Below are 22,072 nucleotides of genomic sequence, written 5' to 3'. Positions count from 1 at the left end.
GGGAAATAACGTCCACATCCAGTTGTTAATGGCGGGAAAACAATATATCGTATGAATAGGCCTTAAGACGGGACCAACGGAAAATGACGTAAATGGCAAGAAAACGTAAATTGCGGGAACGTAAAAACGGGGTTTTACTGTATGTATGTGTGTATATATATATATATATATATATATATATATATATATATATATATATATATATATATATATATATATATATATATATATATATATATATAAAGGAGTTCTAAAACGTATTCTAAGGCAGCGTTTCGCTTAAAGCTAAGAATATTAGCAAATAGTAAATATTTTGAAATTACACTGGGCTGGTTTGGATTTATAATGAAAAATAAAATAATATATATATATATAATTAGCGTATTCGCCCTAAAGCCAAAAGGCTGCGGGTTCGAATCGAATCCCACCGTGGGCATGGATGTTTATGATTGTCTGTGGAAATACTAGTGGTGGTGGTAGTCGGGGGATAGATGGCGTTGGTGTAGTTGCGGTCAGTTGGTGGATTGAGTGGTGGAGACAGAGCCGTAGAGCAGGTTCCCTCCCTCGTTGAGTCTTTGGACTCCCTGAAGGTGTCAAATAATAATTATATATATATATATATATATATATATATATATAATTATATATATATATATATATATATATATATATATATATATATATATATATATATATATATTATTATTATTATCATTATTTTACACCTCCAGGGAGTCCGAAGACTCATCGAGGGAGAGTGTGCCAACAGCATCGAACGATTGGATCCCCTTCCAACTACTAACCGCGCTCAAACTTACTTAACTGAGCCATTAGTAGCAGAGGCTCTACTAATCGACCAACCTTTGTGGCCATTGTTACCATACTACTCCATCGGTTAACAAACCACTAATGGACTGTTTGGATGTGCTATGTTTAAAACGCGATTTAAACATGTCTACCCTGGGAAGAACCCCCTGCCCCTTTCTGAACGACCCTTGTAAGGTGGTGGCATGGTGGAAAGTGGTGTCTAAAGTTCTCTGAACGTCTACATATTACAATTTATTGCTATTTACCTCATAAAGTCGGGACATTTTCTGATCATGTGGTCGAATTCCAAGTGAGAAATCTGCCCGTCTTTATCAAGATCTGCTTCTTCCATAACTTTATCAAGTATGAAATTCATTTCCGATGTAGTGAGTCTTTCTTCCCCTATAAGCCTTAATACCAAGCAGGCGATGTCATCTCGAGATAAATAGCCATCTTCATCTTCATCTGGAAAATGAAGATGATAATGCATATACAGAACAGTAATTATCAGAGTTATCAACAAAATGCAATTTTAACGGAGAAATGAAGAATATTAAAAAAAAACGTAGAATTATTATAGTATAATAAATTAAACTCACCGTAAATAGTGAAAGCATATAGCGACTTTACCTTCACTGGTGTTGACTCACTAAATAAGGATACCATGTCAAGAAAATCTTCGAAAGAAAATGACCCATCGTCTTCAGAAGAAAATATCTTGCAAATACGATCACCAAATGGATTGTTCTGAAAATATATTCAGTTAATTATTTTACTTTTACTTCTTTACAAATATATTCAGTAAATGACAGACTTCATTAATAGCTTGAAAATTTATTATTGGTAGAAAGTCAAAATAATAAATTAGCATTATTTTAACTATTCGCATATATTTAACATCCCACAAAAAGTTTAAAATATTATTATTATTATTATTCAATCTGGCTTCACTCCGAAAGTAATCCCTTTCTCCTACGTTGATAATTCTAATTGTCTCATCCAGTTATTTTAACTAGCTGACAATTTTCGTCATTCACTTTGAAATCTTTAAAGGAAAAGGAAATATTTCTGTTTCCAATAAAAGAGAATATTTTGCAGTGTTTCTTGCATCGGAGACCAAGGGAAATGAATATAACAATTACTTTATAGGTTTCGGTTTTGTTTACTGTCAATTTGGTATTGATCCGGACTTGAGAAAGCCGCAACCGAGGAGATATTTGGCTTCCGGGAACAACGGGAAGAAAGACCTCTGCGTAGATATGTACAAAATCTTCTTCTTCTTCTACGCGTTATTCCCGCTTCCTATGCAGGGTCCGCGTGTTACTTAGATGCGACTTCTTGTTAGTACTACTCCCAACGGACCCGTCGCCTGGTCTGCCGCTGGGGGGGGGGGGATATATTTTTGACTGTAGAGGCGTATGTTCACGGGCCGGTTTGCCTGTTTGCGGGATGAAAAACGCCAGATAAACTGGCGGAAAAAACCCTACTGACCGCGCCCAAGACCGGCTAACTTGGCTATGCCTGAGGAAGATCCTCAAATTCCTCACGTCTACAACGGGAATTGAACCTGGGACACTCCTTCCCCAGGCATATGGTTGCGAAGCGCAAAGCCACTAGGCTAACCGCGCGGTCGTAGATATGTACAAAATGTAATCAGAAAATTCTTGACTTGCATATTTTTTTCTCTCGAAGATAAAGAGAGTTACTGTTATGCTGTGTTGTATCATTCAAAGTAGATGTCTCTCTTGTAACTTGATACAACGAGACCGGAGTTAGTGCCTTGCTAGTGAAAAAAATCCATAATATCTTTTGAAAGCTTAGACTAATTGCAGTAGTGCTGTCTAGTGCATTGTTTTTTTTGTTTTTTTTTTTATATATACTATACTTCGTGAATCGCACCTCAGCCATCTTGGCATTCGATTCTGTAAATAATGTTCGTACTAAATGGATTTCAACCAATGTAGACCGTGCCACTGCTAATGGCAGAAATCTTTAGTGTTGTTTTAGAATATAAGACAATACAAATCTCTTTAAATTAACGTGATGCAAGAAAATGCCAGGGTTTGCTGTGTTTCGGCAAATATTATGTATTTTATGTATCGCATAATATAACATGTTTCACCAGACCTTAAACGTCTTTCTTGTGGAACCAGAAACGTTGTCGCAAGGCTATTCGAGAAAGAGAGAGAGAGTTTTGTGGATAATTTCGTTAGTATAGCTTCCTACATCAGGGGCTATGAACCTCAGATTTGTCCAAAAATCCTTAGTACTCTTTAAAACAGTTCTTTTTAAATCTTCTAAAATCCTCCGTTTATGTATGTCTTTTATTTTATTTTATTTTATTTATTTTATTTTATTTTATTTTTTTATTTTTTGCTTCACGAAGACTATCCTTCTGAATTATCTTTCTCTACTTTCTTTTAAATCTATTAGGATGCGGATGCCATTCGAGTACCTTTGCACTACGGAATGTGAAGCCACTGCTTCAGAAATAGAAAATCTACGTCAGTATATTTCTTGTTTCTTCTTATTTTGCCAATCCTACTTGAGCAAATAGATTTACTGATGTTTATTGTTTGGAAGTATCTTACAAATACAAACAAAAGTTTATATTTCGATACACTGATTTTTCCAACTGGATTACTTTTCAGTTCGTCTTTTAGCTCATTTTTTTTCTTTTAAATTGAAAACATTGATATTATCGAAGTAACTAAAAGAGCGACCCTACTTAAATAACTTATTTCATCAGTAACTTAGTCACTGTATGAAATTTACATAAGTTACAAGAACGTGCTTGCTATGTTTCATATAAAAAATTAATCCAACGACTTTTATCTACATTTCCTTGTGTGGCTCATTACTCCATCGTACAAGATTTCTGTCTGCTACGCCATTCAGAAGCGCAGAACGTTAAAAACAGAAGTAACACGATAAGACAGACGTTACAGCCAGTGAGATTCATGTTCTGGAATCTCGCAGACAAACTGGAACCTCACTAAGCCATCATCTAGGAAGGCGGACTATGGAAGACAATTACTCTTTCGTTTGAGCACGCGATACCTTTATCATTCACCCAGAACACATTCGTTCTTGCAGGAAAGAGCAGCCCCCAGTTTAATGATTCACGCAAGACGCCACAGTCTAGTCACCAGCTAGAAAAGCACCACAATTACTAGCTGGCGCTGAGGAAGTACTGTTTTGAGAATGGGGGCGCCGCGGACGTCCTTTTTGAATACTGTAGTTTGTTATTTGTTTTGTACATTAATAACGTTACCATGAAATTCACGAAGTTACAGTTCAGTTGAGATTACATCCTAAATATTATTGAAATATGTTTTAATAAGAATATGCTTAATATTGGAACGAGGAAATACTTTATACGGAAGTGAATCCATTTCAATGCGTGATCAGTACTGCAAAATTAATCTGATTTCTATAAATAAAAGAAATATTCACATAGGATTAAGCTAACTTTCGTAAATTTATTCAGTTAGGATCGCTTCACCACCGTTGTCAAGGTAATCATTACTCTGGTTAACAGGCTCTATAGTTGCTTATGATAACTTGTACAATAAAGTAAATAGTCTCGTTGTTGTCATGGTAACCCCCACGCATGTCAAGAATACCTGCAGCTATTATAAACAACGAAATTACGATTTATAGTAATGGGGCTTTTCCCGTTTACTAATCTATAGGCTTAAGAATAATCGATTAATTATTCGTTTAAAAATTTTTGAATTTTTTGGATGATATCATCAGAATCTTCAGAACACTGATGATGTCTAAAATGATGATGACCTCACTATCATCCTAATTTTCGAGTTGACCAGGTATGTATGATTTGTTACTTTTTCTAATTTAGATTGTTTTAACGAATAAATAATCCATTGATCTTTAGCCTTCAAGTTGGTAAACGGGGGAAGCCATTGCTATAAACTTCAGTGTTTTCTGTTTGCTTGTTTGTTTATTGTTAATCATCGGGAACTTCATGAAACTTGCTTTTCAGAATATTTCAAATAAACATTCGGTACTATTTTCTCGTGATTATTTTCATCAAAATTATAATAATGTTTTCATTATACTTGACCATAGAATGTAGGGTAAATTTTAGTTGGGTATTTGTTTGTTTCACGAGTTTAGCAAAAATTTAATTCACTAATGAAAACCACAATCAAATATCTGCAAATAAATATATTTAAGTATATCTTTTATGATAGAAAACGCTTACCTTAAGTTCTGGCATATTGCGAACCAATCTGCCAGATATTCTAAGACCCTTCTGTTTACGTAACGTTCGAGGATCTAAATGTTTAAAACGACTGAAAGCACTAAATGGAAGAAAACGTTTTTACGTATTTATATGAGGATTAGGACATTTTTTTAAAAAAAAAAATTAATATAATATACTTGAACAAAAAAAAAAAAAAGGAAACTAGTTAACAACTTACTGGAGAATTTCCTTCCGAGTAAGAAAAGTAAGTTCCTGTAAGATGAAAAAAAAAATCATAATATAGTTTTTGGAGTGTGGGAATGGGGGGGGGGAGTTACTAGCAATTTAGTTACACAGTAACTAAATTGCAGGCAAAGTATCTTAAGTCTCTTATCTTAAATCTCTCAGCAAGAAAGAAAATTTGACCTTTCTCTTTATTTAGCTGGTTTCAGATTTGCTCCATCACGAATGGTAAAGATAAATAATATATTAGAGTGTCGAGAATGCAATTATAGTCCATTCAGTTTTATTACAATTTGTAATTTTTAGTCTGGGGTACGAAAAATCTACATTTTTGAAAGAAAGTTCCCACCTGTGTTTTCCTATAAAGCGATGAAATAGGAAGTAGGCGTTTCTTGACACTCATCCAAAAAAAAAAAAAACACGCATGCAGAGAGAGAGAGAGAATGGGATATTCGTTTGAAGATATGACCTAAATAGACAAATGTTAAAAGTTTGATCAAAATGGCCATAATACACGAACGCCGTTCATCACATCTGAATAATTTATCTTCCCTTATTTTCATGAAATGATGAAACTTGTCTTGGGAAGCCTGATAAGAATAAATGTCGCATGTTTGAATAGCTATTACATTGCTTATGGAGGCAAATAAATATAATTCTTATTATAATAAAAACCGACAGATGTGCACGTGTTTAGTTATTATGAAAATTTTATAAAAATGAGAGACAATTTTAACATTTTTTTTTATTTTATAGAGAAATTCATAATAAAAAGGCCCCATCAATTTTATGGTTAGTTTTTTCAGTTTTTAAATAAGGAAACTGCTATCAACGAAGATCAACTTCAGTAATCACTCCGATCCTACCGTGAACCTGAACTTGAACATAAACCTTAACCTCGTGTATAGGATGGGCACTAACTTTGCCAAAACACTCTTCACCTTTACCTTTTCCTTCTAAATTGCTTCTCAAAACAAATCTCTACAAGTAAGAAAATTGATAGTAATTTCTTTGAAGCGAATATTGTTTGTCTTATGACTAAAGATAAATAACTTAAACCCTATATTAGCGATACAACACAAATAATTCAATATATATTTTATACGACGACGAGACAGCAGATAAGTGATTTACTTATCTAACCATAAGTAAATGAGCCGTAATCGCATATCTTGAAACAAAACAATGCAATCTCTGCAAGTAATAACAGCCCACAATGGACACATGCACTTCCTGTTTGGAATATCAATCCTCTTTCACTGTCTGTCTCTCTCTATTTTTTGCGATTGTTAAGCATGCATTGACTGTTCTCTAAGATAGTTGACATCCATGACTTTAGCAAGCCGACCTCTAACTACATGATTGCGTATATTACGCCATCATCTGCTCACTCCGCAGAAATGATCATCCGTGAAAGAGGGCATAGCCAATAATAATGTCGCTTTTTTTTTTAGATGAAGATAAAAAATACAGGGAGTTTTTTTATTTTTTATTTAGTCTCGTTCGTGAAACTTTAAATGAAAGTAACTGAAAGGAAGGCATTAATAGAATGATCTATTAGTGGATGAGATCGTTCAAATTTAATTTCTAATCCAACCTACATGTGTCAACAATTAAATTCGTTTTTTCCCATTCCTGACTAAAGTGCCATTTTTTAAAGATAAAATGGAACGTGGATGGAGTTCTATCAGCAGATGATAGATTAAAGAATAAGAAAATCAAGGGTGTGGTCAACGAAAATACCTTAAGTACTTGGCATGCCTCCGCTAGTAAATGTAGTCGTAGTTACTATAAAATTCTTTGTGGGAGGGAGGAGGGAATTCTTGAAGAGTTGAATTTTGTTAGCGAAAAGTGTCTGGCTCTCTTATGCTTTAGTTGCGGAGTAACTAAATGATATTATGGCCTTCAGAAGATCTGTTGGTCATTTAAATTTTATTGCTTTTCTGCTGTATACAATGAACTTACAAATATTTTAATTACCTTGTAATCTTCCAATTCTTCTTTAGTTAATTGGCTCTTATTGCTACCCATGATGAAACACTTGGAAATGGTCCAGAGGATATCGATCACCAAAGCACTTCCTGCGTTGGAGAAGAAAAACGGTTTAACTTTGAGCCTCTTTGATCTCTCTCTCTCTCTCTCTCTCTCTCTCTCTCTCACACACACACACACACACACACACACACACACACACACACACACACACACACACACACACACACACACACACACACACACACACACACACATTACACTCCATTACTGGTCATACCTCGTGAATTGTTAAACAGTGAGAGCCAAACTGCGAATTCTTGTGCTCGATTTAAGTCTACAGACGGATGTTTCCCACCGAAAGAATATTAGTAGAGACCAATATATTTTCTTTACGATCAGAACTCTTCTCTCTTAAATGATCCTTGAATCCTGGAACATTTATACTATTTGATTTGTTATTGAAGATTTTAATATCCACTGAAAGAGTTATTTAAGCGTTATCTAATTTACTCTTCAGAAGCACGTTCTTACTAATCATAAACCGAATGCAATCATCACCTCATAGTAATATAAAGAATTTAATGATTAAAACGTTTATATAGGAAGCTATTTTATAGAATGGTAATGCTGTTTGGAAGATAGCGGTGCAATTAGGATTTCTGCCGCTAAAAATATTTCGTGGTCCGTTAAGAACTGAGATTCCTTCCCCTCTCCCCACCCTACAATTCTTCTAGTTCTTGGGTATCGTATCGTAATTACACCGTGTGCGTGTGTGTGTGTGTGGGGGGGGTTCTTGGGATGAAAATAAGAACTTAAAAATGCTCGTATTTGGCATGCTTGTTTGTTCAATGTTGTGATTTATTTTAAGGCGACAAGAGTCATAAATTCTGCGTATTCGTATGTGTTTGTTCTTCGGTTGGTTTAATCGGGAGAAAAACCAAAACAAACGTAACCGAATGAAGAATTTTGTCGTTTTCATATTTTACATTTTCTTTTCAACAACAACAACAACAACAACAACAAAAGAAATTCGGATTAGCATAAATACATCATTAATTTCTTCTTCTATCTTTCTCTCTAAGTTTTGAACTATAGCTTGTTCAAAAATGAATAACAGCTAAGTTTCGATTGTTTTGGATTATACTCATATCCAAGTTTAGTTTTCGATACTAAAGTAATAACTTTAGGTTGTAAGAAATACCTTAACACAATATCTCTTTGTAAAATCAATGACAACGGTAAAAAATAGTAGAAATAATATCACACATGATTTTATTTTTAAATTATCAAAACTCGCTACACTATGGCACGTGATATAATTTTTCTAGATGCATTTATAAAGATTGGTTACACCGGTTTTCAGATGATGTATATACTCAATGTTCATTTTTTTTTCACAGGATTAGATTCTGAGCTTTCTGTTTGCTAAACAGATTATACTTCACAACTAGGCAAAGTACTAACAATCTAATTCAGGTAAGACTGGTTTTCCAAAGTATTTAAAGTATTCATTCTATGATAAGACCTATTGTATTTGGCCATCACTCTCTCTCTCTCTCTCTCTCTCTTTCTTTTATCTGACCAGTTCCTCATCAGATAATGTTTCAAACTGAATTATTTAAAAGACAATCATGGTTCCATTACCTTTGATATGGTTCACTGTTTCTATTTCCATTAACGATGTATTTGTGCTATACGAGACATTTTTCTGTAGCAGATAGATTCCTTTAGGGAAATAGTTCCACTGCTGACATCATATCTGATGATGAAAATTGTTACTGATGCACAAATTTATATCTAATCCACTTTGTGTAAAACAATCCTCAAGATTTATTCCTCAAAAATATAAGGAGATCTAAGCCAAATACAATGTAAATCCATTATTAAAATTGAGAGATCTTAAAATAGATACATGTATACACAGATATTGATCATTTGAATAAAAGAGAGAGAACAAGAAACTTGAAAAAAAGGGAAGGATAGAAAGATATGGGAACGAATTATATTTGTAGGATTCTAAAGGATTCAAGAAAATGGGGAAAATGCTTAAAAACACTGAGATTTCGTACCTCAGCATTAGAACTAATATTAAAATTTCTGATTTAATAAGATTTTATATTATTCTCAGTTCTTGGAATCAAGATCATAGAAAGGAGATCAAGAGATGAGTGCTAAATATTATGCAGTTTGAGACCTCTATTTTTCATTGGTTATTTTAGTAACCCTTCTTAAGAAATTCTCCATAAACGATGTTTAAGATTTCTGTATGTCATAAACATTTAGAAAACAACTATTTATAAACATAGACTAAGTATGTCCACTCTTGACTTTAAACTGAGCAACACGCTAAAATTCAAACACCCTTAACAATAACTAAAATTTCGGAACATCATAACGTGGCTTGTATGTTTAGTCTCATGTTCTCTTAGATCTGTGTTCATGAAAATTAAAGAGCATTGCAGGGATTGCAAAGTTCCACTTTTCACGTACATCATCAACTCTAATCACAAACAAAACGAAAGAAAAATTCGAAACAAAATAAACCCGTCACAAAAGTTGTCGGCGATGAGACTTTTGACTCAATGGAGACACAGTTATAATAATAATAATAATAATAATAATAATAATAATAATAATAATAATAATAATAATAATACATGCATCCTCAGAAAACCACACATTATAAATAGAAAATGATGAAATATATTTGCGATCAAATTACAAGAAGTTACTTTTACTTTTAGAGCATTTCTGCTGTTCAGCAGTTGTCTTGTAATCCTCTTCTCCAATGTGAATGGTCGTTCCAGGGACCTTCGTGCAAACCTTGTAACTCTTATTGCCTCTACAACATCTCCTCTTCATGTAAGTCAAGGCAGTCTTCCGTCTTCCTGGTGGTGATCAATTCATCACTCGCTTGGGCCATCTCTCATGTGGCATCCGTTGAACTTGTCCGTACCACTGTAAAGATCAACATTCCAGACGGTCCATCACATTTACCTACGGTTCAATCTCTCCATGATGATCTTATTCCGAACTCTCTGAAGGCGACATATACACGTACTTCATCGTAAGCCATTTCTACAGCTCATATACGACTTTTCTGCTTTGTATTCAATGTCCATCCTCTCCCATACATCAGAACACTCTCTACTATCATTTAGAATATCATCTTCTTGGTTTCTTGCCGAATGTCTCCACTCCATTATGGACTTGGTTGACACGATCATCTACCTCTTTCTCACATTTTTTCTACTTATGAATAATAGATCCTAAGTATTTGAAATGATCTACTGCCTTGACTTTACCAACCAGAAGATCTATATCTCTGCCTTCTCCAACAAACACAAATATTTTGTCTTGGTAAAATTTAATTTTAGCCTCCCATGTTGTAAGCATCAACCAGTTTCCTCGTCATAAGGTCATCCTGATCATGAGCAATTATCACTTGATCGTCATCAAACAATAGTGAATAAATGACACTGTTTCCAATCACAATTCCCATTGCTCTACATAAATCATTTCAACGAGCCAGCACGGCATTAAAGTAAATCTTAATCCTTGTCTCAGACCTTTAGATGTTACAAACTCGGTTATTGCCAGTCCTCAACACTTAACAGCTGCTCTGCACCTCCTTATGTATTCTATTAATCAGAGTGATGATTGACTGACTCGCTCACATTCATCTTCTTCATCGAACCCCCAGAGTCTGCTAATGGAAACTGAATCATAGGCCTTTTCAAGGTCCAGGAAAGCAGGGGCGAATTCTAGTCTTGAAATTCACGCTTGCTCTTGTTATCATTCAGGGAGTGAAGTCTGATTAGCGGAATAATGAATTACTGACCATTTAAAACTATATATTTAGAAATTTATGTACATTTAATCACAAATACAACATTTATTTTACAAATGATATTCTGTCTTTTTCAATTTAGCTACTTGAATACAAATTCTACCCTACGGTTCTTCTTTATGAGCTATAATTAATAACTTAATTTTCCCAAGCAGCGCGCACTGTAACGCACGTAAAGGCTGGCTGAAGCTCACTGGCTAGAGCTACGTTGGCTGCGTATGGCCTGTGTTTAAACAGAGTGAGACGACGTGAAGTGGCTATGCGCGCGCATGAAATCACAATGCTGCTGCAAGGACCTGGAAGCTCATACAACCGAGCAAGCCAAGGTAGCTTTGACTAGACGAGTAAGCATCGGCCTTCGATACACAACGCAAAGTTCAATTATTGCCGCGCAAGCTTAAGACGTCTTCTGTCTACAAAAATAAAAGCCTAAATGGAATGCTTATAAATGCATGCATTTATTAACAAATAATTATTACTTCTTTCTCAATTAATGAGCTTGCGCAGCAAGCATGGAGAATTCGCCACTGCATGAAAATCAAGTGTGTTTCCTGCCCTTGGGGAATTCTTTTTTCTGTGATCTGTTATGATGAAAATATTATCGATACAAGATTTTTCAGCAGTAAAGCCAGCCTGTTTTTCTGACACACAAAAGGCAATACTCTTTTCTAACCTTGCAGTTAATTTTACTTATCAACTTACTCATGGAGGCCATCAAAGTAATGCCTCTGTAATTTGAAGGAGGATCATTTTATTACCCTTTTAAAAAATGGGAGTAATATATGATAATGACCACTCATCGGGAATTACATCCCCCTTCTAGGACTTGAGTGAACGTTCTTGTTATTATTCTTAGCAGCTGATCACCTCCATACTTCCACGATTCCATGCGTACTCATTCCGAGCTGGCTGCCTTCCCATTACGTAACCTTGCCAAGCCATTTCACACCTTACCCTCCAAAAATGGATCCACCTGCTACTATACCCTCAAATCACCATCTGTATCCTCTCCCCGAACGTATTCCTTCCTATTATCTGTCAGAAGGTCCTTGAAATGACTCATCCAGGTTGCTACATGTATTAACCTCACTGGATGTGATCTACGGTTTGATGGTCTCATGCGCCTGATGGTCCTCCATTACAAAAAGTTAAGATATGTTAAATGTGTAGCTATGAAAACACAAAATAAATGAAAAAAATAGGGCTCGCGAGCACTACCCACATTCAACATTCACTTCAGGTTTTTCTCTTCCTGTTAAACTGGATGCTTGTCAATTCCAATCCCAACTTCCTAAAACTTTTTTTCAACCTTTCAAAAGTCTGATTTTTCGAAATCTTTTTGAGCGTTGCTCGCTTTTTTTTTTTTTTTTTTTTGTGTATTGTATTTTTTTTTTATTATAAGGTCCATATTCTAGTACAAAATTTTGACAATCATATATGTAACCTAAGAGCAGCAACAGATCGTCCAAGTTACGAATGCATAAAGTTACAAAAAGTTATGTAATGCATTATCATTATATACACATATGTACATCCATATAATATACATATTATATATTATTACTAGGGGGGACTTCTCCCCCCTGACGCCCAATGTCTATCTCCCCCCGAGTTTCGGACTGGTAGGCCGGTTCTCCTTGAATTCTGATGACTCGAATTTTGAAGACTAGAAAGGGGGTTCCGTCCCCCCCCCCTTGCGCCTACGGCGCCCAAATCCCCTAATTACGGGCTGGTAAGCCGGTTATGCTAATCTCAGTAATGAATACGCACTGTTATTTTCATTGTTTGATTTGTAGGATGTAGGTTTTTCATTGTTTAAAAGCTTACATCCGTTTCAAAGCTGACGTCATATCCGTTTCCAATTTCAGCTTATCATTTTATAGTATAGAGTAGATAATATAATAATATAATGAACAAAGGAAACACGCTAATATGCACAGAGAAAGTTGCATAATATTAATTAGGAACAAAATAAAACAAAGTAGTTAAATATCATTTAAATTTTTTATATTTTACACCTGAAACTGGATGTTTTTAATACCAATAAGCAAAAACCAATAATTTATACAATTATTTTGAAGAGAGCTTCCTGATTTCTGTGTGAAAATCAATATTCTTTCATTCGAGTTTTGTTTGGGTTAGTTTCATTTCGTATTGTTAAAGGTAGTGTGTTGAATATTTTTGGCGCTAAATAAGAATGTTTGTGTATTGCTTGTTTATTTGCTTTAGGAACTATGTATTTTAGGCCCTTATGTCTACTAAGGAAAGCATCTTGTTTGATATTTACGTATTCTTTGTCGTTTTTTTTTATGAATAATAGTACCCTATAGGCGTATAAATATCTAAGGGATAGTATATTTAGTATGTGTATTTTTGTCACACAATGCAATATCCTTGTATTTGTTTCTAGTTAAGATTTTAATTACTTTATTCTGAGTCGAAACTAAAAGTTTCAGCGTAGCCCGATAGATTCCTCTCCAACTTCTTCCCTTCACATATTAGGCCTAGTGGCCTGTTACGGAGCTATCCTTAGCTCTTCTAAACCGTACCCGTCAGAATAAGGTGATTATTCCTATGCCTCCAAGTGTGTTCACGGGGCCGGTTTGCCCTTGTAGGATGAATCCCTGTCCACTCCCAAGACCGGCTGACTTGGTTATGGCTGAGAAAGATCCTTATGCTCCTCACGTCGGCGACGGGAATCGAACCGAGGACACTCCTTCCCCAGGTTGCGAAGCGCATAGCAATTTGGCTAACCACGCAGATCCCCCCAACTTAATAAACCATATTGTAGCGTACTTTCAATCCAGGCAGAATATAATATTTCCCCCTTCTTTCTAGTTCTTCCTCTTTCTCAAATTATATCAATGTATCCACAATCAAATATTTTAGTACTTTATACTCTCTTTATTTTAGTAAATTAATCTCCATTTGTTCATAAACTTTTTTTGTTTCTGCATTCCCTTATATCTTTGATCTCACAGCATTATTTTATAGAAAGCTGGACAAATTTTTAATTGTATAATTGTGTGTGCGCGCGCGCGTTTGTAACGTTTCTCGCTACCAAATTGCAATGCCAACAATGGAACTATTTCCTCGAAGTAATCCATGTCATACAAAAATAGAAGTCCAGTCAAACACAGGACAAATAAACCTCATAGTAAAAGATGGAATATGAATATCATTCAAAGCATGCCAATAGCAAGGGATCTATGACTGCCTTCTACATAACTAATTTGCTGCTCTGCTGAGGGTGCGTCATCTTGGATTTCAATAAAGACAAAGCTTCGTTTAATTTATAGTATTAACGGAAGAGTGATTCATGGTGGTAACACACCAGTTCCAGACACCCAGAAACTCTTTCCACTAACTAAGAATGCATTAGTTACTTGGAAGGGTCATTGAAATATTCATTTTTTTATCTCCAGAAATTAAACAATTCGAGTATTCCTATTACTCTCTAATATTTTTAATCGCGTTCCCTGGTTGTCATCTTATTCGTCTTTAGTAAATGTTCATTCGTTTAATGAAACCATTATTGTTAATTATTTGTATCTACTTTTATAATTAATTAACAACAAAAAAAAAAAAAAACGTAGTTTCATTCCCGTGCAGTTTGTCGTTACTATTTATCCTATGACTCACATTGATAAAAGCACACACTTAGAAACCAATGAACCACATTATCCAACAAATGTATGTTTACGCAGCAACAAACGAATCCTTTCAGTTCTTTGTAATGACTGACAGAGCTATGGAAAAATTAAGTTGAGAAGTTTGTATCGATTATGAATACTAAAGTCAGCTGGATAATCGACGAAATTTTGGTTATAATCACTTCTGTCATTTTTGTGCGCGCGCGCGCACACACACACACAGTTTGATAGTTTTTTTTGTTTTTTTTGAAATTGAGAGCTAAACTTCTGTCTATTACAATTGCTACTAATCTTTATAATAGCACGCATATAGCTGTGTTATGCTTTGATGTTATTCGGTTGCTCAATGATTCACCTAGTGAAAGTTTCCTCTGGGATGGGAGACTTAATATCTTAATTGTAATCCTGGACTCACGCATAAAGACCGCCACGTCGAAGACTACTAGTTAGAATTATAACATTCGTACTTTAAAATAGGATTATTTTCCTATTAGGACTATATCCTTGTCTGGAATAAAGAGCAAAAAAAAATCTCAGAATATATTATGCTTTTTATTACACTTTAAGAGGAATAGAAATGTCCTTTCTTGATGATGTTGTTCTCTTCAATTCTTGCAGAGGCTTTAGCCAATCTAAATAATTGCTGCGTCAAATTAGGCGCGAAAATAAGTAATAAAAATAACTAAAATTCTGAAAACGGTCAGATAAACAGAATGTTTACTTGGCCACATTCTTAGTAATGAAGCTACAGAACAAATTTTACGTGAAAATGGCAGATGAACTATGGAAACAACTAATAGAATAAGCAAAACTGGTATGGTAGAATATCAGTTAAATAAACGTATTGCAATAAGAGAGAATTTAGCAAAAAAAAAAAAAAAAACTAAATTAATATACAGATAGGGTTCAAGCCCAATTTTAACACGGATCAGATAATTGGGGAAGGAAAGAAAGAAAGAGTTGCTTAAAGACTGAACACCATATATATATATATATATAATAAAAAAATTATTTTCTACCCACTGCAGGGTGAAGGCTTCTCCCATTGCAGGAGGTTTTGGGTCTATTACTCCCATGGTCACCCAGTCCATACTGGGACAGGACAATCACAAACATCCATGTCTACTCGGGATTCGAACCCGCAACACCTTGGCTTCGGGTTCGAATCCCGTGTGTGTGTGTGTGTGTGTGTGTACATATGTGTTGTTCAGAACCATATCGACAATGTAAAAGAAATAAACTTGACATGGGTATTCAAGATTAGATAAGCAGTGCTAATCTAATATTAGGGTTACCATGCGTCCGTATTTGGTACGGACAGTTTGTATTTTAAATGACCTGCCCGTGTCCGTACCGGCAAAATAAAAAATGTCATTTTTTTTTTATAAAATGTAAAAAAATAATTTTTTTTTTATAAAATGTAAAAAAATAATTTTTTTTTATAAAATGTAACCGGATAAATAACACAACACAAGAATGATTTTCGCGGGAATTTTTGTTTACGTAGAAATAGGGGAATTACATGTGTTACCTGACCCAATTCCTGTGTATGTCCCTACTCCTCCCTATTTCTACAGTTTCCAGTTGTATTATGTCGTGCATTCGATGTTGCACAGGCGTATTGTGAATATTCAGATAAAAGTCGTTACGTTGGCGATTGATCTAATTTTATAGGTATTTAAAATAATCCGTGATGTCAAAGGTTACATCAAAAGAAAAATTTCATAAAAGAAAGTGTCATTTTAATACAGAATTACAAAGTGAATTTAAATTTCTGAAGCTAGAACCAGAGAATGAAGAGAGTGGCACTGTATTTTGTTCTTTGTGCAACAGTAAATTTTTCGTATGTTTTTTTGTCCGTATTTTGCTTTCAAGAAATATGATAAACCTATTGATATGGTATATGGTTCACTTTAACAGAATATTGGAAATGAAAGATTAGAAATGCAAGTGTTTGAGAGACAAAAATGGCAGGAAAAAACACCTACAGACAGGTAGCGTAATGTACATTCCGCGTATAGCAAATGAGGTGCCCAATTGGAATAATTTTCGATGAGTCCGAAGTTTAAAATAATTAATTATCGGGAATATGCTATTAAACAATATCAAGAATTAAATAATATATTTATTGACTATACTTTTCCAAAAAAACCACAACAAAAGAATAATAATTTGAAAGAAATTTCTATTGCTTTTTGTTCAGCTGACTCTTCCAAAATTTTATGAAATTTTAAATTTTCTGCTTTAGAGCCCACTGGTTGTTCAGCTGAAGGCCATTTTTTCCATGCAGTTAGAAGCGTCTTCTAAAAAGATCCAAACTCGTGATTAAATCGATGTCACAAATAACACACACTATATGTTTTAAGGAAAATAACTTATATGACTATATAGCTGAATGTTAAAATAGAAAATAATCAATTTATTTCCAGAGACACTAGTTTCGTCTTTCTAAAAGTAAGAAAAAAGAGATACATAAAAAACATTAATTGGGTACATCACCCAAGTTCTAAATTGCTAACGGATTGCTCGTATTAGAATGAATTCACGCACTAGCTACGTTGTTGTTCTCGTGCATGCGGACGTGGTCTCGCTACCGCCATAGCTGAATAGCGGAAGGATAACAATCAGAAAGGTTGTGGCTAAGGCTGATATTAAGATGAACAGGATTTAGTATAATTTCTGCTGATTCTAAGATTTTTCTTTCAAGTTCATCATAGCTTTGTGAATAATTTATTTCGGATCTGTCCTAGTTTACTGAGTGCATAGTGGATTGATGGTCACCGGGATCAGAATTAAGCACATGACTGGATAAGGCTATGGCCCTGGTTTATTCGATATGAAGCTCGATTGATTTCTCTGTCTGTTCATAATATGGGGAATTACAGCTACACCAAAGATGATACACACCTGAATACTTAAAATTGTAGGTTTTACTGGTCGAAGCCAGGATCTAAGCTATTTAAGGGGGTGAATCAAGTACGAATCTTATATTTCTTGAGGATTTTTGCCAATTTGTTAGAAATTGAGCTTATATACGGAATGGTGATATAACGTTTCACATCATTACTCTCTTCGGCACAGTGTGTAGGAGAATTTAACAAGAGTTTGGAAATCGGTCGTTTACGATAACTATTCTTCTGGAAAATTGATAAAAGCAGCTTTAATTCTTTGGCGATCTCTTCTTCGCTAATGAGAGTACGTGCAGGGGTTCCTAAAGTAGAAATAATACAACAGACTTTTGAGGTGGATAATAATGATGCATCGCCAACATGTGTTGGCGTAGTTTCGAGATTACATAGCTTCCAGAAAATCATATAACACTGTTTGACTCCTGAAAGGGCAATAGTATATGGACTATCAAAGAAATATAAGATGGAAATCACTTTAGGGTGGACACCTCGAGTTACTAGTGTTCTTACTCTTTAGCATATTCAGCTCTGTGAGTTACAGTACAGCTTATCGCATGTCGACACGTGAAGCAGTTGCTGATCTAGGAGTTGCATGTTGTTTGGTTCAGTGCATACTTCGAATCAATAATATCAAAGCGGTATTCTAAACAGATATGGCTATCCCCCGATAGAGTGCACGTGATTTTGTTCACATGGCGTTATGTAGACAAGATGTTGGGAGACACCGTTTTTGAAGAAACTACACGTTTTTTTTTGTAAGTCATACCGGCATTTCTGTTCATCTCACTTTCATAAACATTTTGCACTCTACCACGTGATTTCCATAGCCACTCATTCATTGTTTCATGCCATTTCCTCTTTATGCTGTGTCTAGTCTATTAATTTATTCCGTGCAAAATTTCTCCTTTCTTTATAGCGAGATCAGTATGGAGACAGATAATGAGAGTTGGAACAATGCCAGTAACAGTGTTATACAGAAAGCCGTTTGTTAATAAGAACAGAAGGCAATAACCTTTTTTTTTTTTTTAATTTGTTATCATTAAATATACAGAACATATTATATATCGATATAGATGATACATTCTTATATTTTATTCTTGATACATGTTCAGAGTATTAATATTCATTAGTATCCACATTTCTAACCCAAAAGTTGAGTATTGAACTTACGGATGAAACTTGGAAACATAAAATGGTTTTAAATAAGGCTGCAGGAAGCTACGTAAAATATCATCTATTACGATTCGCGTGCACGTAGAAATGAAAGCATTAGATCTCGAACTAATGGCGTCAACTGGCTCGGTGCCATGAACAGTTTGCTAGATTATTATACTATACGGCGATAGAGTGAATACAATTACGAAATAAAAAATATGTGATCACCCAAGAACTGAATATCCAAAAATTACAGCCAGGTTGCTTAATAAGTTGTTAATTATAATCGACGTAACGTAACTGACTCGTCAGCCATTAAAATAACGATTAAGACCTCTAGGAAATGAGTGTACGAAGGAATCATCATCAAGTAATTATAAAAAAATAAGTAAAAATTATGTAACAGAGTTTAAGTATTTGTCATGATTTATGTGAAAATACATCCCCCCCCGTTTTTTATCACCTCTGTACATTTTAACTTTTTATTAACATATGATAATTAAAATTAATATTATACAGAATCGTTGTCAGAATGATCGTTAATACTTATTGAGATGTCACACACGTGCTTCGTTATTCACTGTGCTGTGTAACGTCCCTCCATCATAACCTACTTATGCGATAATTATCTGTGATATAATGCATTTGGTAATTCTGTAACTTTATATGATAATTATGATTTACTGAAACATGCCTCGTATATCTCCTGTGTTTTTTAGGTACTGCTACTACCACTACTATTGAATGGCAAAACTTAGTGGAAAGGGTAGTTCGTTGGACTACTTACTGTGTTATGCACAGATTACGCAGTTTCATAATCTATGATTTCGTGCTAATCGTGCTTAGTAAGTGGCGTAGATGGGGGGGGGGGAGGTCCGTACCCGGGTGGCACTTTGTCTTTAAGAAATCTTGGCATGCTGTCTATAGAACAGTAACTGAGTGATGAAATCGACTTCGCCAATGTCATCGACGATTTTTCTAACAGAAAAGCAAGAAAAATAACATTTTAAAATGTTGGAATTAAAGTTTTAATTCCAACTTCAAAAATAAACACAGTGTTTTAATTTATTTACCTATACGTCGTTTTTGACTTTTTAGTAGTTTTGGTATGTATTGAGAAGGGTGGCAAACTCAGGGACCTCCCCGGGTGGCAAAAGCTCTAGCTATGCCACTGTGCTTAGTGAACATTACTGGTTACATTTTGTTCATTTTTTTGTAATTCTGTACTTACGGAACAGCCTTTAAAGAGTGTTAATTTTTTTAAATTCAAAACAAATAGACATAAATAAGGTATGGATATGTTTGGCTTTCAATTTATGTTATAATATACAAACACATCTTTATGGCATTCGTATAGTAAAGGTATGTAAGTTCTTTTCACTTAAACCTTGTTATCTTCCAGGTCTACCTACTCACTGATGAGACCTCAAAAAAGGTTGAAACCGGTCTGGGTAGTGACCTCTTCTCATAATGTAATTACAGTATTACATCCCCTAGAGGCTTTGTTTTTACATTATGAGAAAATATCAAGGATAGTGAGGGAGGCTTGCTCCACCTTTGCTTCGAGTTGCCTTGGTGTTGTACTACCAAGTGATCATTTACACTTGGATTCGCCGATAGTTTTTCGGTATAAATAAGATATAAATAAATATATACGAAACTCATAGATTCGTAGTTCTCGATCTTAGAGTTCTGCTTACTGGCAGTTGAACAACAAGGGATTTGTATCCCCTTAATTATTAAGGTATGGATATTTTTAGTATAATTATCTTCAAATGAACTTTTACCAGAATATCTAAAAGTAGTGAATATGAATGCTACTTACCAGATAATTTACAAATCTCATCACCTTACCAGAGATTCACATTTCCCTGTTCATTCTATAATATCAATAATCTTTCTACAGTACTATTGGACAGTTACGTGTCATATATCAGTGATGACGTCATATAATTTTTTTTTCTGTGATGAAATAAATTCCATTCTAAAGTTCCGTTGTTATCAACAGGCATATTTTTATGTGCTATGTACGAGTATATCTGTAGAAATAGCGTTTGATTATCTGTGCTGTCTATAAGGTAGATTATCTCTATAACAAAAATTAGATAGTGTAAAACGAAAATAAATATGAATAACTAAAATGAACAAGATAAGTCATAGAGAACTATCAGAAATAAATATTTAGAATTTAGAAATTAATAACGTTATTTTTGTAATTTGCTGTGCGGAGTATACCATTTTAAATCTCCAGCAGTGATACACTCAGAAAAAAAAGAAGCAAAAAGGAAGAAGAACTTTTAGTTAACGTCCAGTAACAGAAATAAGTCAGTTTTTAGTTGCCTTTTCAAAAACCATCCATTTTGCACTTTTAAAACTATTATACGTGGCTCATGCGAAAGTTTAACTCGAATTAGATCATCACACTCGGTTGCCATGACAATGCACATCACTAAACTCGGTTTATTTTAGACCGAATTCTTGGTACCTTTGCTTTGTCATATCTAGGCTAAATTCAAACATTCAAGTGTGCACGCTTTATTAAACTTAGAAATATCCAAATCCTCAAAATACGTTTACATAATTATGTAAATCGAAGCGTGTTGATTTTTATCGAGAGATAAGTGAATTCTACAAAAGCCTGCTTTTCCGCGTCATAGTCAACAAATAGCTGTTTAAGATGTCTCACGAAATTATAAAATCAATTTTATAAGTATATATATGAAACATAGAACTAGTGACAAATATGATGTAAAGCGTATTTGATTATACTCACAATAAAGTTTATAGATGTTCAATGTGCCCCCCCCCCCCCGGATAACATCAAGACGGTAGCTGAATTCATCTCATACCCGAAGGATGCCCGAGCTTTTTTTTCTCTTACACAGACAACCTGTTTGCTCAAATTGATAATTTCAACGACAAATGCTCTTTCTCGTTGAAGGTTTAATGTTGAAACGACGACGAAACGCACACTGCACCGCAGTCGCCAATCAGTTTTAATGAGCTCACGAACGTAAAATATTTGTGCTACATAGTAGCCATTTTGCTCACAACTGACGCTGCTGTGCGATAAGCAAGCGCTCTAGCGATAGTATTTCAAACTTTAGGGCTTCCTCTTTCAATTGTTATGTAGATCATTCACATACGATGTATAGTTTAGGAAATATAGCCGTACGAAACTGAGTCCATCTTTTTGAATCACCCTGTATATCTCCATAATTCTGCATGTGATGTTCCTTCAGATATCATG

The 22,072-nt window shown here is 34.6% G+C and overlaps 1 protein-coding gene across 3 annotated transcripts in view; it reads right to left on the bottom strand.

Annotated features, from left to right (window-relative positions):
- Positions 1-21,627, bottom strand: part of LOC150095271 (calcium and integrin-binding protein 1-like) — a 33,699-nt gene extending 12,072 nt beyond the window's left edge. The window contains exons 1-6 of one of the 3 annotated variants that reach the window (XM_090410070.1): positions 21,596-21,627; positions 7,241-7,341; positions 5,256-5,290; positions 5,036-5,135; positions 1,407-1,554; positions 1,074-1,272 (exon numbers count right to left, since the gene is read on the bottom strand). In XM_090410070.1, coding sequence (XP_090266196.1) covers positions 1,074-1,272; positions 1,407-1,554; positions 5,036-5,135; positions 5,256-5,290; positions 7,241-7,291 — 533 coding nt within the window. In that variant the 5' untranslated portion in view covers positions 7,292-7,341; positions 21,596-21,627. Of the gene's footprint in view, positions 1-1,073; positions 1,273-1,406; positions 1,555-5,035; positions 5,136-5,255; positions 5,291-7,240; positions 7,342-8,899; positions 9,045-20,647; positions 20,695-21,595 lie in introns of those variants that run through there. The other 2 variants (XM_090410069.1, XM_090410068.1) reach the window with 2 other exon arrangements.
- Positions 21,628-22,072: the final 445 nt, after the last annotated feature.

The sequence above is a fragment of the Typopeltis vanoorti genome, chromosome 20 (genome assembly GCF_054136105.1).
Source record: "Typopeltis vanoorti isolate ZY-2024b chromosome 20, IOZ_Tvanoo_1.0, whole genome shotgun sequence".
NCBI lineage: Eukaryota > Metazoa > Arthropoda > Arachnida > Uropygi > Thelyphonidae > Typopeltis > Typopeltis vanoorti.
The sequence above is the reverse complement of the archived record's forward strand: the minus strand, read 5'-3'. Positions and strand labels throughout refer to the sequence as shown.